At 36.7% G+C, this 16,147-nt stretch overlaps 1 protein-coding gene across 3 annotated transcripts; it reads right to left on the reverse strand.

The window, feature by feature from the left end:
- Nucleotides 1-5,440: 5,440 nt before the first annotated feature.
- Nucleotides 5,441-15,311, reverse strand: LOC107792717 (ATP-dependent zinc metalloprotease FTSH 10, mitochondrial-like). Of its 3 annotated transcripts, XM_075231437.1 has the most exons (10): nucleotides 14,919-15,311; nucleotides 14,599-14,833; nucleotides 14,438-14,512; nucleotides 13,792-13,922; nucleotides 11,290-11,775; nucleotides 10,368-11,135; nucleotides 8,393-8,620; nucleotides 7,421-7,519; nucleotides 6,281-6,347; nucleotides 5,441-5,790 (listed from the first exon to the last, which is right to left on the reverse strand). In XM_075231437.1, exons 1-9 carry the CDS (start codon nucleotides 14,976-14,978, stop codon nucleotides 6,324-6,326), a joined length of 2,106 nt encoding a protein of 701 aa, XP_075087538.1. In that variant the 5' UTR covers nucleotides 14,979-15,311; the 3' UTR covers nucleotides 5,441-5,790; nucleotides 6,281-6,323. The 3 variants fall into 3 exon arrangements, with proteins under 3 accessions (XP_075087538.1, XP_075087537.1, XP_016470439.1); XM_075231436.1 differs by lacking the exon at nucleotides 5,441-5,790 and having other exon boundaries at nucleotides 5,812-6,347; XM_016614953.2 differs by lacking the exons at nucleotides 5,441-5,790; nucleotides 6,281-6,347 and having other exon boundaries at nucleotides 6,558-7,519.
- Nucleotides 15,312-16,147: the final 836 nt, after the last annotated feature.

Consider the following 16,147-nt stretch of genomic DNA (forward strand, 5'->3'; position numbering starts at 1 on the left):
CAAGATATCAATCAGCTCCTAAAGAGTCCCACTTGACTTTGTTAAACGCATTATTAGATATTTGATAGGGTCAGTCGACTATAGATTATGGTACGAAAGTTTAGATATCTTTGATCTCAAATTTTTTTCAGATGCAGATTTTGTAGGAGATAAAATTGACTGGAAAATCACAAGTGGAACGTGCCAATTACTTGAAAAATCTCTTATATCCTAGCACAGCAAGAAACAAAGTTGTGTAGCACTATCCACTACTGAAGCGGAATATTTGGCAGTTGGCAACTGCTGCACACAAGTACTATGGATTATGCATCAACTATTAGATTATGATTTACGTCTTAAATGTGTTCCTATTATGTATGATAATACTAGTGCTATTTGTTTATCAAAAAATTATGTGCATCATTCTAGAGCTAAGCATATTGAGATTAAGCATCATTTTATACGTGATCATATTGCTAAAGGTGATATTGTATTAGAATTTGTAAATACTGAAAATCAGTTAGCGGATATTTTTACAAAACCTTTGCTTCAAGAAAGATTCTGTTTCCTTCGTAACAAAATTGGTATTTGTACAATTTCCGTATAACTATGCTTAATATTTTCTATAATTGTCTAAGTTTAATTTTTGTCCATATATTTTCTCGTAATTTTTGCCCCCAAAATCTTTAAGTACTTGATTAGTCTGTACAAACATTAATTGTGAACTGACGACGGGCTTGCAGAAGGTAACTTTTCAGTTGCTCTTCACACGTCTCTCCGAGAATCGAGGCGTCCTCTCAAACCCTTTTTAACCCCTTCTTCCTCGATCATATCTCACATTCTATCAAAGAAACTCAATCTCTATCTCTCTGTTCTCTCCTACTTATGGCCAAAACCAAACCCTCTCATTCCTCCTCTGTACCCAGAAGAAGCCATCTCTTTAAGAAAACCAAAGATGATCCTGTTGATATAGAATCCTCAGAAAGCACAGACCATCTACTGACCGAGGAATATTCCAATGATTCTCAAGAAGACATTCTTATCTCCCAAAAGAGGACAGGAAAACGTCCAATGGAGTCCATCCCCAAACAATCTTCTCAGAAAAGGGCTAAAACTGAAAGTGTAGAGTTTGGCCCTTAAGACAAGATAAACTTCTATGGCCCTACAGAGAAGGCTAAGTTTGTTGCTTTCAAAGGAAAGTCAATTGTTTTTGGCCGCACCATAAGTTTAAAATCTATGCAAAACTCTCACTGTGATGTCATGTCTGTTTTTAAAACTTAGAAACTTGTCTCTCTATTTACTACTGTTGGTGATACTGTCTATGAAGATCATGTGCGTATGTTTTATACAAATTTATTTGTGAATGATAAAGATGATCTAGAATCCATGATTTTAGGAAATCGTATTATCCTTGACTCTTATTAGTTTGAGAAAATCTTTGCAATAAAGTTTGTTGGGTACTGTTTCTTTGTGCAACACTCCTGGCCAGATAATTTTGAAGTGTCGTTTGAGGAAGCCAAAAGTGTGTTGTCTTACAACCCCCCTGATATTGGTCCCAAAAAATTGAAATTTGAACACCGTGTTCTAGCCCACATTATCGCTACCACTTTTCTACCCCGTATTGGTTCACTTAGTACTTTGTCTCTCAGAGATGTGTTTGTTTTGTATTGTTTGGTAAATGGAAAAGCTATCAACTAGTTTGCCTGGGTACGTCAGTACATGCTTGAAAGCATCAGGGATGGCTCATCTTCTGCGAACAGTTTGCCCTATGGTTTACTAATCTCTCACATCTTGAAAGTTATAAAAGTGGATCTGTCTCTCTATGCTCTTAAAACCATCTCAAGGACATATGACAAGACTGCTTTTGCCATGATGGGATATACCTTAATTGAGGGAACATGGCTTAAGAAAGACAAAGCACTTGAGTCCATCCCTCATCAGAGCACTGGAGGGATTAAATCTGAAGCCAACAAATCCTCTTCCTCAGATCAGCTGCTGCTAATGCAGTAAAATATTGCAGGTATCAAGGAATTACTAACCTCTATGCAGGAGCAGGGGGACAAGATCAGGGTAGTAACCAAGGAAAATGGAGCAGACGTGGCTAAGCTAAGGATCACTCTCCAAGCCACAAGGAGGTAAGGGATCAGGGCTATGCAGGATGTAACTGAGAAGCTGACCAAAGTCACCAAAGATATTGATGCTTCTTATGATAGTTTCTGCACTAAAGTGACCAACACCCTGAAGTATTTCCTTTGAAGGAATTAAGTGTCTGGGATGCTTAGACAATCTTTTTATTTTGTTTTATATGGTGGTTGTTAAAATTATTTCTTTTGGTTGTGTCTTGGATGAGCATGTCAGTCGACTATGCTCAGTATAACTGCTTAGCTGTATATAATTTTTGCCTGCTTAATTAGAACTATTATTGGAAATTGTTCTTCTTCCTCTTTTTGATTGATGTCAAAGGGGGAGAAGAAAGAAAAAGAATTCAGGTACAAGACAGGGGGAGAAACACACAAGAACCAGCTCCATGATAGGGGGAGTACACTTGAAAAACAAAAGGGAAGTACCCTTAAATTAGTCGAACTCTTTTTAGATTATTGTCATCATCAAAAGGGGGAGATTGTTAAGTTTAGAATTTTAATAATGATCAATAATCTAAAAGAAGTCTTGACTAATGACATCTCGTTGTGTGCAGATTTTGTAAGAAACGATGTTGATAAAAGGAAAGAAGACCTTATTCAACGGCTATGTATTTTGAACTCTGATTTACATGGAAAATGAATCAATCAGTCAAAGAACAAAGAAGTAAAGTCAATCAGTCAGCATTGTCAAAGATTCCCAAGCGCGCAAGAATAGGAAGAGAGCTAATCATGGCTAGAGATCGAATCCAGAAGAATCTGCAGAAGCTCAAATCAAGGAGAAATAGAGAAAACAATTCGTCAAGATTAAGAGTGAATCTAGCTACCATTTCAAGGTAGATTCATGAGGCTACCCTTGGGTCTTTCTCTTAGATATATATGCCTCACAAGGAAAGGATTCCTAAAATTGCTGCCATACAATCCCATAAGATAAGGAAACAGAAGACTCATCAAGCTATAAAGAAAGAAGTAAAAGAACATCAAAAGGCACGCAACTATATCATCTGTTTCTAAGCCTTTCTAGTTCTTAGTACAAATACTGTATTTCTGAGTCTACAAGTGTCACAAAAGATAGGAAGAGTTAGAACACAAAATGAGAGTTGTGTCAACATTGGAAAGAATCATTGTTGTTGTATATCGTTGGTGGTGAACGTACTAAAATCATCATTGCTGTAAACATTCATTAAAGATCTAAGAAAACCCTTGTGACCTAAGAGAACTGGACGTAGGTATCACACCGGTACTGAACCAGTATAAAAATTATTGTATCTTCCTTACCTTTCTGTTTCCTTAGTTTATCTCCACTGCAATCAATCACTGTGCAAAATCCAGTCGACTAAATTCATACTTAGTCAACTAAGATTTTTAAATAGATTACAATTCAATCTCCCTCTTGTACCTTCAGACCGTACCCTAAGGGCAGAGGCGGAGCTAAGATTTAAAACTTATGGGTTTAGAATTCTAATTCTTTTAAGGTATTGGATTCTAAATTAATATTTGTACATAACTAATGAACTTTAAAAGATAAATACAAGGTTTGAACAAAAGCTACTAGGTTCGGCCGAACCATAGCCGGCACTGTGGCTCCGCCCATGCCTAAGGAATGTGATGTAGATAGCTTACCCTAATACAAGCATTAATGGTTGATTCCACTGTTTGAGTCCGTGACCTATAGGTCAGAAGGAGGCAATTTATCGTTGTTCCAATGCTCCCTTTCTTTGACTTATCCTAATCTCATGTAATAATGATGTATAAATATAAAAACTACTGTTGGCAATAATGCTACAGTCTGATAAACATGAGGTCAAATTCTAAGGTTCCCAAGTGTGTTCTCATAATTGTAATCTGTTTGGCTGTTCCTTAGATGCAAATTTGGCAGGACATGAACAATAATGCCTTCCAAGCTATAGTAAATACTAATTTCAAATCGTTTCCTATGATCTACATATGACAACATGATTCCTTATACTCCGCACATTTTGACTTAATTTTAGATAAATCCCTATTCTCTCTCGATGCCATAGTTACGGTATAAAACAATTAGTAAATTATAAACTCAGTATAATTTTACAAGCAGTGTCTGGGGAGAATAGTGTGTATGCAAACCTTACTCTTACTTTGAAAAGGTAGAGATACTTAAGGAAAGATGACAAAAAAAAAACTGTAACAACAAACAATAACAGAGGCAAGATAACAATTTAAAGTTCAAATAGCTAGGAACTTGTTGATTATTTAAATCCAAAAAAAGAATTAGAAAAGGGGTTAGACATTTTTTAGTTGGATAAAGACATTTGCTTGTGCCCAACATGAGAAAAGAAAAGTAAATATATAACACTCTCTTTTTCCATTTTTTTTCTTTTGGTTTGAACTTATAGTATTGTCTGTAAATATACAACAAGTTGGTAGCTTAAATATGCCCTTTTTTCTAATTGCAACTTAAAAGTGCTTGCATATTCAACATTTACTAAGATTGGCAATCTTTTTATAATTTTTTGGTAAAGTAAGATTGCCAATCTTACTTTAACAAATAGCCCTGATAAAGACAGAAAAAGTGCTACTAAATTAGTCCATTAACAAATTTTCTAAGAAACTATACACTAATGGAAATGGTGATGCCCTTGTTCATTAGCAAATACTGAGATTGCAGCTTTTGAGAAGACCGAGTAGTTAATGATATAACAACATTACTGAGAGACGTGAGAGACTTGGTGAGATGGATAGGAGCTTTTTGCAAACTAAATTAGAGTTTACGAGTTCGAAACCGTGAGAATGAAAAAAATTGTGGTGGTAAATGCTTCCTCTTAAGTGAGTCGTAAAAAACACGAATCTAGATTAGTCAAATCATTAAATTTCAGATACCATACTATTAAAAAAATTCAATGCAAGCAACAAAGTAACACAACCAATGATTAGCCACGCATTTATATAAGTATTAAAAAAAAAAAAAAAGGAAAAGTTTAGTAAGTACAATCTTCTTCTTTACTGCTTTCCAGGTAGGAAGTCATTTAGGTGCTTTTTCATGACTTTGCTTTTATTCACAAAAGCCCACTTGTCAAAAATTCGCAAGTCCAGTCCAAAATAATAAGTGTAAAGAAAAAGCATTATAGTTAACATATTTAGCACAGCCATTCATGTCTAGTCCTTGTGCATCAGTATTTATCAAAATTTCACTTCAAATTGTCAGGGGTCAGGTCATTGTAGTGCTTATCTGATGCAATAGCTGTAACATTGTCAAATGAACTTTATTTCATACAAAAGGGCATATTATTATATGAATGAAGAGGGAAAAAGAACTCAAAAAAGCAGAGTTATGAGACTTGAGAGCCATAGAATCTGCTTATTTTTCTGCTTATTGATTTAAGAGTTTTTGTTTGCCACTAAATGTGCAAGTCAGATGATGACTATGACTGTAGGTACAGACTTTGCCACATGTTAAAGGCCCACTTTTATTTTGTATATATCCTGAGACTTGAGAGCCATTAGAAGGCTATACCCTTCAGGCTAGGTCACCACACCTAAAGTTGCCACAGTGGAGAGGGACATCCAAGAAAAGAAAGCATGCATGTGAACTAATAGAGAAAATTTGCATCAATCCAGGAAGGTAGAATCCAGAATAGAGGAGACATGATGTGAAATCCAGAATAGCAACCAGCCAACTAAGAAGATGTAATATCTGCACATATTTGACATGTCATATTAGTAGACTAGTACAGTAAGATTTTCATTATAATCAACTGCCAAACAAAGGTCAGCCACACGAAAAGTATGAAACAATTTATGTGTTTATTTTGAGGTCGAAGACAAAGTTCTTTGTACATTATAGCTGCCATTAAAGGATGTCCCTCCTCAGTTCTCAATCAGACTGTCCCCCGGACCAAAAGACTATGAAAACGCCTATCTTGTGTTGGTATTGGAACCATTGAATGCTTCTATCTAAGCCAAGTATCTTGGAGATTTTTCTCTTAGAACAAAGTTGAGAGTTGTAACCTTCCTCTCCAAAGTCATAAGAGTTGCAGCTAATTGATTGCAACCCTACCTTAGATCATTCAGGTGCAAGATTCATTCAACTCCACCAACTATTTTTCCAGTTCACTTTATCCACAGAAAAAAAATATATCACACGCATAGTTTTGGGACTGCATACGATTGCTATTGAGCCTTACCCAAGATACAACCACAGTGCTTCCATAGTCTTTGCATGCCCTCTTAATGCTGAATAGGCATAATTCCCTGCCAAAGGCATTGCTATCTGATTAGCACAATCACTGCTTAACAATATTAAAAGGATCAAAAACCGCAAACTCATACAAAGCCATAAAACCTGCCCAACCATCAATCAGGGTTGTATGCATTATAGGAGCAGAAAGTAACTGACTGGGATCATTCAATACAATGGTATGAACACAGTACCAAGGCAAACCCACGGAAATACCCCTTACATCCAAGATAACCAGACAATATGTAACTTTATTGCATCGGAAGGACTATAATATGACTATATAGCCCTTTATGAGCAAACAGTTAGAAATAACCCACTGCAAGTGGAAGTCTCGTAAACTAGATTTCTACACCCACTGGAAGTCTGGTAAACTAGATTTCTGCAGCCACTGGAAGTCGGGTAAATAAAATTATAAAATTACTGCAGAAAGTAGGGCTTCTGAATTGGCTACAAGACATACCAGTGAGCAACTAGAAACAGCCCTTGCGTATCTGATACAATTAGATTACAGTATTTCTTTCACCTCATTTTTGTTGTTTTCTTCTTCTTTTTTCACAATATCATGGGGTGCACAAACTGAAAAACTGATTTTTGTGCTATTAATATAAAGACTTGTTCTTCTCTCTTCTACAATTTTCTAATAAGTGAATACCAGACAGCCACAACACCATATTCTCATTTACAAAGCACCATCCCACAACTATACTGGGACAACCTCAGGTTCGACAGGCGATGATGATCCATTATCTTCTACAGTCTTATTTTCAGGGTTATTTTTGGTTTCTTTGTTCTCTTCTTCAAATCCTTGCTTGAATCTATCGTAGTTCGTAGGCTCAAGGCTCTTGAATGGTCGTTCACCCAGTACCCGGACCAGATCTTCTTGATGAAGGACCTCTTTTTCAAGTAGTAACTCTGCAATCTTAGCCACATGTTCCTTGTGCTCCTCTATAAGTTGAACAGTACGTTCATAGGCCTTGGAGACCCATTCTCTAACTTCACTGTCGATAATTGCTGCTGTCTTGCTACTGTAAGGCTTTGACATCTCAAATCCATCTTCTCTTTGTGGGAAAGAAAGAAGACCAACCTTGTCACTGAAACCATAGACTGCCACCTGGGCATACGTCATTTTTGTGACTTTCTCCAAATCATTTTGTGCACCAGTCGAGATCTTCCCAATCAAAACCTAGTTAACAAATAAAATCCAAATGACTACGTTTTCAGAAATCTTATTTAGTCGATAAATGGTAAGAAAGTCAAGCTGCTAAAATGGTAGAAAAGTGAAGCTTCTGAACAACATTTAACAAATAAAATATTCATGTATACCAGGAACTAAATGTTTTCAGATAGTAAACTAGTAAGGAACTTACAAGACTCCACTCAAATCAGAGCCATCTTATCCTGAGCTCCTGCTCGGTTGAGCTTTTTTTCTTTAAGGTTCGAAAGCAGATAATATAAAAGCCAACCTCATTGCACATCATATGACATATCGGTCCCATTCCATTTATTAGGCACACTAATCTGCAAAATTTAGGTCTTCGGCGAGAAGTCTTCTTTTTATATGCCGAAAGATGTGTTGCATAACTTTACGCCCTAAATAGATTTAACGAGAACTATGGAACTCCCAGAGTTTAAGTCATAAGATATTCACCTTCTACTTAAGTCATAAGTTCCACCTTCTATTAGCTAACCTTATTTTATGGGGAAAAATAAGGAGAATTGGCGAGGAAGTCTTAGGGGGTCCTTTGCCGTTTTGTGCAGGATATTGAGTTCAAAAGATCTTAACACTGCAATTTACCTTCCGATGTTATTTAAAGAAAATAATTCAGAAGACTAACGAAATAACAGCACGCTTGCAGGACAGAGTATCAGTACAGTGCATAATAAGGTTTCTACCCTGTACCTAAAATTTGGCTTCCGGAATACAATTTAGTGTTGAATTCTATAATTGGGGCCTCCACACTTCCCCACGCGGTGAGAAGAGTTTCAAGTCAACAATTCTTAGTGTCAATGGGAGAAAATACGAAAGCATGATAAAAGTTTTTTTTGACATATTCACCTGCTCAGCAGCTCGACCTCCAAGAGTCATGCAAGTCACATCAAATAGTTGTTCCTTAGTCATTAAAAGATTTTCATTTGGAACATACTGAGCAAATCCCAAGGCTGCAGTACCACGAGGAACAATTGTCACTTTTAGTAATGGTTCTGCATGTTCCAAGAACCAACCAGCAACAGCATGACCAGATTCATGGTAGGCAACTGTCCGCCTCTCTAGCTTGCTTATGACCTGCAGAAAGCCCAAAGGAAGCTTTGAGATGTGACATCATCCAAAACAAACACAAATTTACCTTTAACACTCCAACCTAAAACTGGAAATTTGTAACACTAGTCACTGCATACTATCCCAAAGTGGGCATCCTCCCAACTTCCCTTTTTAATAAAAAGTAGACAGAAGAAAATAGAAAAGAAAAAGGACCAGAGTGCATGGAAAAGTCAACCTTTGCTTTGCCACCTACCCTCTCCCTGCCAAGTGGGTTCCATACTCATCTCAAGTCAACCAGAAGCAGTTACAATGGTGTTGAAGCGGAGCATATATGCTCCATGATGTTTAATTCTTATACAAATAAATAATGCTCAATACCCAGAACCAAACTTTCCAAAAATAATAAATGGTCATCCCTGGATGCAGCAACAAAGAACGAAAAGGTCACCCATAACCAGTGTTATCAAAGGCGAAAAGCGCAAAAAAGCTTTTAAGGTCCGTTGGGGCTTTAAGTGCAAATAAAGCGTGAGCTTTAATGAAAAAAGGCGCAACGGGAGAAAAAAGTAAAAATATGCATGTAGTCCAAGACTAATCATTATAAGCATAAATAACAAATATGTGAAAAAAGAAATTGAAAAAATATTCACGATAAAGTGAAATATCAATTGTTTAAGGTCGCCTTTTCAGGATTATACTCATTGGCAAGGAAAAGTGCCTTAGAGATTTGATGTGACACTAAAGCGCCCACAAAGCGAGGCGAAGCGCTCAACGTGTTTTGAGCCTCACTTCATGGCTTAAACGTGCCTTTGACAAAAGGCCACCATAACTTCCAACTCAACCCTCCAAATATTGAATATCTCCGGATCGATGATGCACGCAAAGTTTTGGCTGACAGGATATTCAACAAATGGTCACTCCAGTTGTAGCTGACTTTGTGGGACACTGGGATAAAAGCGGCTATTCTTACAATATTGAACGGTTATATTTGGATCCTAGCCACCTAAAATCAAAATTTTCCATCTGCTACAAGAAGTTTCAGGCCTGGCCTTTAGAAGAGCGGTTTGCATCCAATTGACCATAAGTATCTCATCAAAACTTCATTGAGTGTTCATAACCTCCCACCACTCCTCACCCCTAAAACAAGGGAGAGGAAGTGAAATAAAAGAAATACTTGCCTAATACGTAAAGGAAAATAGAGAAATTCCAATTTTATAATCAGCTCTAAAAGTTGTAGAACATTATATCAATATATCACTTCCCCCCAAAAAAAATGACAACCTCTTCAGATAATGCAACAACAACAACGACATCCCAGTATAATCCCACTAGTGGGGTCTGGGGAGGGTAGTTTGTACGCAAACCTTACCCCTACCCTAGGGTAGAGAGGTTGTTTCCGATAGACCCTCGGCTCCCTCCCTCCAAGAACTCCCCACCTTGCTCTTGGGGTGACTCGAACTCACAACCTCTTGGTTGGAAGTGGAGGGTGCTCACCACTAGAGCAACCCTCTTCAGATAATGCCCTTATCGTAATTATATATGTTTTCTAGTAGCAACAGAGCGGCAGATATGTAAATCCAAGCACTTCTCTTTTCGTTTTTATTTTTGTGATAAGTCACACAAATCTAAACATTTCAAGCTGAAACTGGCGTATTCCATAACAATCCAGAAAAAAGAACATTATATGAAACGTCTAGTGTTGGAAATGTGCTATCCACCAATGAAATTTAAATGCAAAGTAGATAGTGGAACGGAAAAACTGAGGATTGGATACCTTATTCTTCTTTTCGAGACCTCCAATTACCCTGTCTATTGCTGACTCAAAATGTTGCATTGTAATTATTGTGCTCTCATTCCTTGCGGCAATTAAAGCAGCTTCATTACAAACATTTGCAATGTCTGCTCCGGCAAATCCTGGTGTTAGAGCAGCAAGCCTCTGTGAATAAAAGGCTGCCTCGTGGTCAAGTTTCAACTTGCTCAAATAGATCCGGAATATCTGATCACGGCCTTTTATGTCTGGTTTGTCTATGGTAATTTGACGATCAAATCGACCGGGTCTTAACAAGGCTTTGTCTAATATATCAGGTCTATTTGTGCCAGCAAGTACAACCACACCTGATGTGGTTGCAAAACCGTCCATTTCAACAAGCAGTTGATTTAAAGTGCTTTCACGTTCATCATGTCCTCCAGAAAAGCCACCCCGCCCTCTTGCTCGACCAATGGCATCAATCTCATCAATGAAAATTATACTAGGCGCACACTGTCGTGCCTCCTGAAATAAGCTCCTAACTCTGGCTGGTCCAACACCAACAAACATCTCCATAAAATCTGACCCAGATATAGAGAGAAAAGGTACACCAGACTCTCCAGCTGTAGCTTTGGCAAGAAGTGTCTTTCCAGTCCCAGGAGGACCCACTAGAAGAGCACCCTTGGGTATTTTGGCTCCCAACTGCTCATATTTCTTGGGGTTTTTAAGGAAGTGGACGAACTCCATGATTTCTTGCTTTGCCTCGTCACATCCAGCCACATCTTTGAAGAAGACCTGTACCAAGAACATGTCAACAGACTCTCCAAGAATTAATCATGATATACCATGGCATGAAACATCTTCAAAAATAGCTTTTAAAAACACTACGAATACTTCTGAATCCGCACCCAAGTTAGACACTAGTGCATGGCTAGAATCTAAGACTCACCTTATTCTTGGCATTTTTATCCATTTTCGTGAAATGTGCTTTACCAATGTTAAATATTCCACGAGCACCTTTTCCACCAGGGCCTCCGACACCTATTCCACCCTGCACTCTTCGTCCCATAAAATAAAGGACGGCAAGAATCAACACTGTTGGACCAAACCTCATCACTTCTTGGAACCAATTCAACTCATCAACATACGTAACAGGAACATAATTATGAGGATCTATTCCTAATGCCTCCTGTGCTTCTTCAAGCTTCTCCTCGAATGACTCAACACTCCCTATGTTAAAATAATATTTGAAGTGGCTTGCGTTTCTTGTATCATTTCTACCAGTTGTAGGACCTTGAATAGTGTCATTACCAATTTGAATAGGACCAGGTGCAGAGCTCCTCACATAAACTTTGGCCACAGATTTGTTAGAAACAACAATTCTATCAACAAGACCAGCTTCAAGTAGCTTGTTTTTGAACTCTTGGAAACTAATCTGAAAATTTACATTTACAAAGTCACCATCAGATGATCAGAAGAAACAGAAGCAACTTACAGAAGACAACCAATCACTGAAGATAACAGAACTGCCCCTCGATTATATTAGAACCTGCTTTACTCACCAATCATCAGTTAAACGATGAAACATTTAGAAAAGTCACATTGTTTCAATTATTCAGAGATAAATTGTTATACAAAAACAACGACGACGACCCAGTAAAATCCCACTAGTGGGGTTTGGGGAGGGTTGTGTGTACGCAGACCTTACCCCTACCCCTACCTAGGAGAAATTCTTCATCAATAATATATGTTTAAGCAAGAACAAAATATCAGCAAAAGTAGTCAGCTCAAAAAAAAAAAAGCGAATGGTTGTATCAAGTAGAATGAGCACTGAGATACAGTCTGATTTTCCATGTTCATGCAACAAGTAGGCAATTTACTACCTAGTGGAACACAGGGCCACTATCTCATGCCTAAACTTGTCATCAATAGGATAATAGAAATGGTAAATTTCTTGTTCTGACATGCGTTAAACGCTCCAGGCAACGAGAAACCGAATTTGGATTTGTAAAAAACAGGTAACAACAACTAGTAACACAAAGCCGGTGTATCATATAAGAACCTACAACAACAACAACAACCCAGTGGAATCCCACTAGTGGGGTCTATCATATAAGAACCTAAGTTTTTAAATTACCATAAAGGCCATATTCATAGGAAAAAATATCAGGTCTTCCATAACTGCTATACGACTTAATTTTCCTTCGAATAACAGGGAAAAAAAGATAACACTGTGGACTGGAAATTTTGTCTTTTTAACGGGCTAGACCAGAAAAAACAGAATCAAATGAGGAAAAGGCTACAATCTCCATCAGATCAGTAGAACTATAAAAGCTTGAGCATATCAAAGATGGTCCCATGAAACTTTACATTCCCAATATAACGCAAGTGATATGATCTCTTGAAGAACATCGTAGCAGTAAGGCGGGGTAGAACTAGAGGCCTAAATCCAAAGCTTAATAAAAGGCCTTAAAGTTATTTAATAAAATTCATATATTAATGAGATAAAAGATTTGTTCTCTAATTTCGATTAACCAAACAGAACAAAGCAAAATATCTGATTTAGGAAACTTAGTTGAAATTGGAAAGTAAATAGTCAAAATAGGAAAGTGAATGAATATAGGCAGAGGAGAAAAAAACACAATCAAAAGGAGGTAAACACAATAATTAATGAGAGGTAAAGAATTTTACAGCATCTTCCCTGCCGAAACAGTCTTAAAAAAAAATCCTAAAAAGCAATATAAATTTGAAATCTTTAATAAATAATAGTTAATAAATTATATTATAATATTTTTTTTTAACTAATTATATTATAATATTGCATACAATAATTTAATTTTGGGCCTTTAATTTTTGAGGCCTAAAGCAATGGCTTCATTGCCTTGCCTTTGAGCCGGCACTGAGTAGCTAGTTTTATCAACCTACCGCTTTCCGAAAAGAACAAACACACACTTAAGGACAGCTAAATCTCGCTAGCCTCTATTACGATCCGGTATCTACCAGCAAATGTTTCCATGTGATGCCTTACAGAAGTTGTGCATTTCTGATCATTTTTCCATTATGAGCTCATCATACAAAACAAGAAAATTCACATCATTGTGTGAAAATTTTAACTGCAAATCTTCTAGAGCCTAAAAAGCTAAAGGAAAAAATTTTAAATCATGGAAAAGTAAAAAGTGTTATTTCTACCCTACATTTAACATCCTCTATCTGAGTAACTAATTCTCTCATGGGTGGCTGACTGTGTTTTTGTTTACATTAGAATTAATGTAGAGGTGAAATTGGTTCACATAAATATTGAAATGTTTAAGATCATTTCTTACATCGAGCTAACACCCTAGTAGGGTCAAAGGCACTAAACTCATCCCCTTCCAGGAGAATAAAGTAAAGGGTGAAAGAAGCTGAAACAAGAAGATCAGCAAGGGAGAAAAAACTTTGTTTAAGCACTAACCTCCTGCTGCTCTCGAGGAGATAAGAGGATAGATGACAGAATAAACCCAATAAATAACAAGGGTGTTAGTAAATTGTAATTAAGCTTCACGAAATTCTCCTGAGGATTTCCTTGTTCACCTGCACCTTCCTCTGCGACAATACAAACCAAAGCAAGAATTTATTCATTGAAACACGACCCATAAATAAAACATTAAACAGGAGAAAAACATGGATTTCTCAGTGGTTTTTCATAATTCTGCAACCGATTCCTTACATAAATTGCATCTCCATATTAACGCCAAAATGAAAAAAGAATATTCGCATCATCAATACACAATATAGAGCGTTCAAGGAATTAAACATATCAAATGAAGCACATAAGGGATTCATACAGCGGACTCCAGCTGAGATTGAAATGTAGTTGTTGGTCTATACATTAAACAACCACAACAGCAAGTAATGCTTCCAAACAAGTTAGGAACGGCTATATGAATCCTCACTGACACCATTACTCCATTTAAACTCATCTCACGCTAATATTATGCAGGTTTTGTAACGTTGGTTTATACGATACATGAAGAAAATTTCACTCACACTAGAAAAAATCCATACATTTCCTTCATCATACATTAACCAATACACCTAAATAACACACCACTACATACCTTTGCCCGACTCTGCCTTTTGATTATTCCCTTTGGGAACTTCTTTCCTGTCCTTTGGATAATAGTTCTCATAGTCTACAAAACCACAAATTCAATAGATAAGCAACAAAAAACATTATTAATTTCTCGAAAATGCTCAAATTATTCAAATTTATTCTCACTTCTTCTTTTTGGCCCTTCGCTACAGAAAAACCTCCGCAGCCTATGATTTGCAAAAACGGAATCGAGTTCCGACAAATTAGCCTTACTCAACCCCTGCTTTCCACTTCCAATAGACGTCAAATAGGTTCTCACAAACCTTAACCCGCCATCAACACGTGTAATGCACGCGCCACGTGTTGCCACTTCATCCAGCACCGCTGACCTCACGCCATATCCACCACCATAAACAAGTCCCTAAACCAAAAAAGAAAAAACGAAAAAAAAATTAAAAAAAAATTCAAAACAAATTCTACCTAAATAGAGCTATTAGTGAGCTTACTTTGTGAATATTGGACCGAGAAGACTTAGACAGCGAGCGACCAATACGTGAAAGCATCATATTTTTGGTAATTCTCGTAACATAAAATGAACAATTTCAAAACCCTAGAAATTGATTATGAAACGGGTCATTTGAAGCCAATTGATTGAAAATGTCACCAAAAAAGTTAACAACGGTCTAATATTAACAGATTTATAGGATTTTTTTTTCTTTTCTTTTTTTGTGAATTACACTAGGCTATGGCATTTGGAGCTATAGTTTAGGTCGGATACTTTGCAGAATCAGTGAACTTTGCGTGAACGGAGAACCGGGAATGAACCGCATTTGTCAATTTACTAACTAGACCTTGTTTAACAGGTGATTAGGTGTCGTTTTGTCATTTAAAGGATCTCCTTTTATTGTTGTAGGATAGGCCACAACTTTGTAATGAGATCCACTGACGAAAGCTGGACTTATTTAGGCCCATTTTTTGTGTCTATGGGCTAAAAGTTGGTTTATTGAATTAATTGCACCCATGGCCAGTTTTCACCTTGCCATTTGAGCTATATTCAGTGCTTTCAAATTTTTTAAATTATAGCAAGTGTTGGAAAACTTCATTATTGGAGGTTTCTGGTAAAAACTTAAAGATGACAAAATGAGTTTGTTAGATTTATTCTTGTTCTGATAAACTGATGATTGTAATTTATTATTTATGATATTTGAATCGTATGTTGCAAAATTGAGCTTATTTAGAATAGAGTTGGGCATTAGATTTGATGTTAGATTGTTGATATTCGAAGAACAAATTAATATTTCTGGCAAAAATTTGTTTGCTTGAACTTCATATACCTGAAGTTCATCCATATATACCTATACTTCATGCATAAGTAAGTGCCTAAAGTTTAGTCATGTATGTAACCTGCCAACTTGAGATGCGGATTTTTGCAACTTCAATATTGTATGTCTGAAGTTATTTTAAAGTGGCTAGACTTACAAATATTTATAAATCGAGGTTATGGCTTAAATAGGGATCCCAGAATCTGCTATATGTGCATTTAGCCCTTCATACATGTATACCCTAATTGTAGTTTGTTGGAACCAAAATAGAGAATAAAAGTTTTTGAATTGTGATATAGAACGTGTAATTATTACACCTCTATTGTTCATGTTTTTTGTTGATTCTTTTTCACGAGAAATGAGTTCATAAAAAAAAAATACCAAAATGATGGAAGAACGAAGAGATCCTTTCC

Source organism: Nicotiana tabacum, chromosome 2 (genome assembly GCF_000715075.1).
Source record: "Nicotiana tabacum cultivar K326 chromosome 2, ASM71507v2, whole genome shotgun sequence".
Classification (NCBI taxonomy): Eukaryota; Viridiplantae; Streptophyta; class Magnoliopsida; order Solanales; family Solanaceae; genus Nicotiana; species Nicotiana tabacum.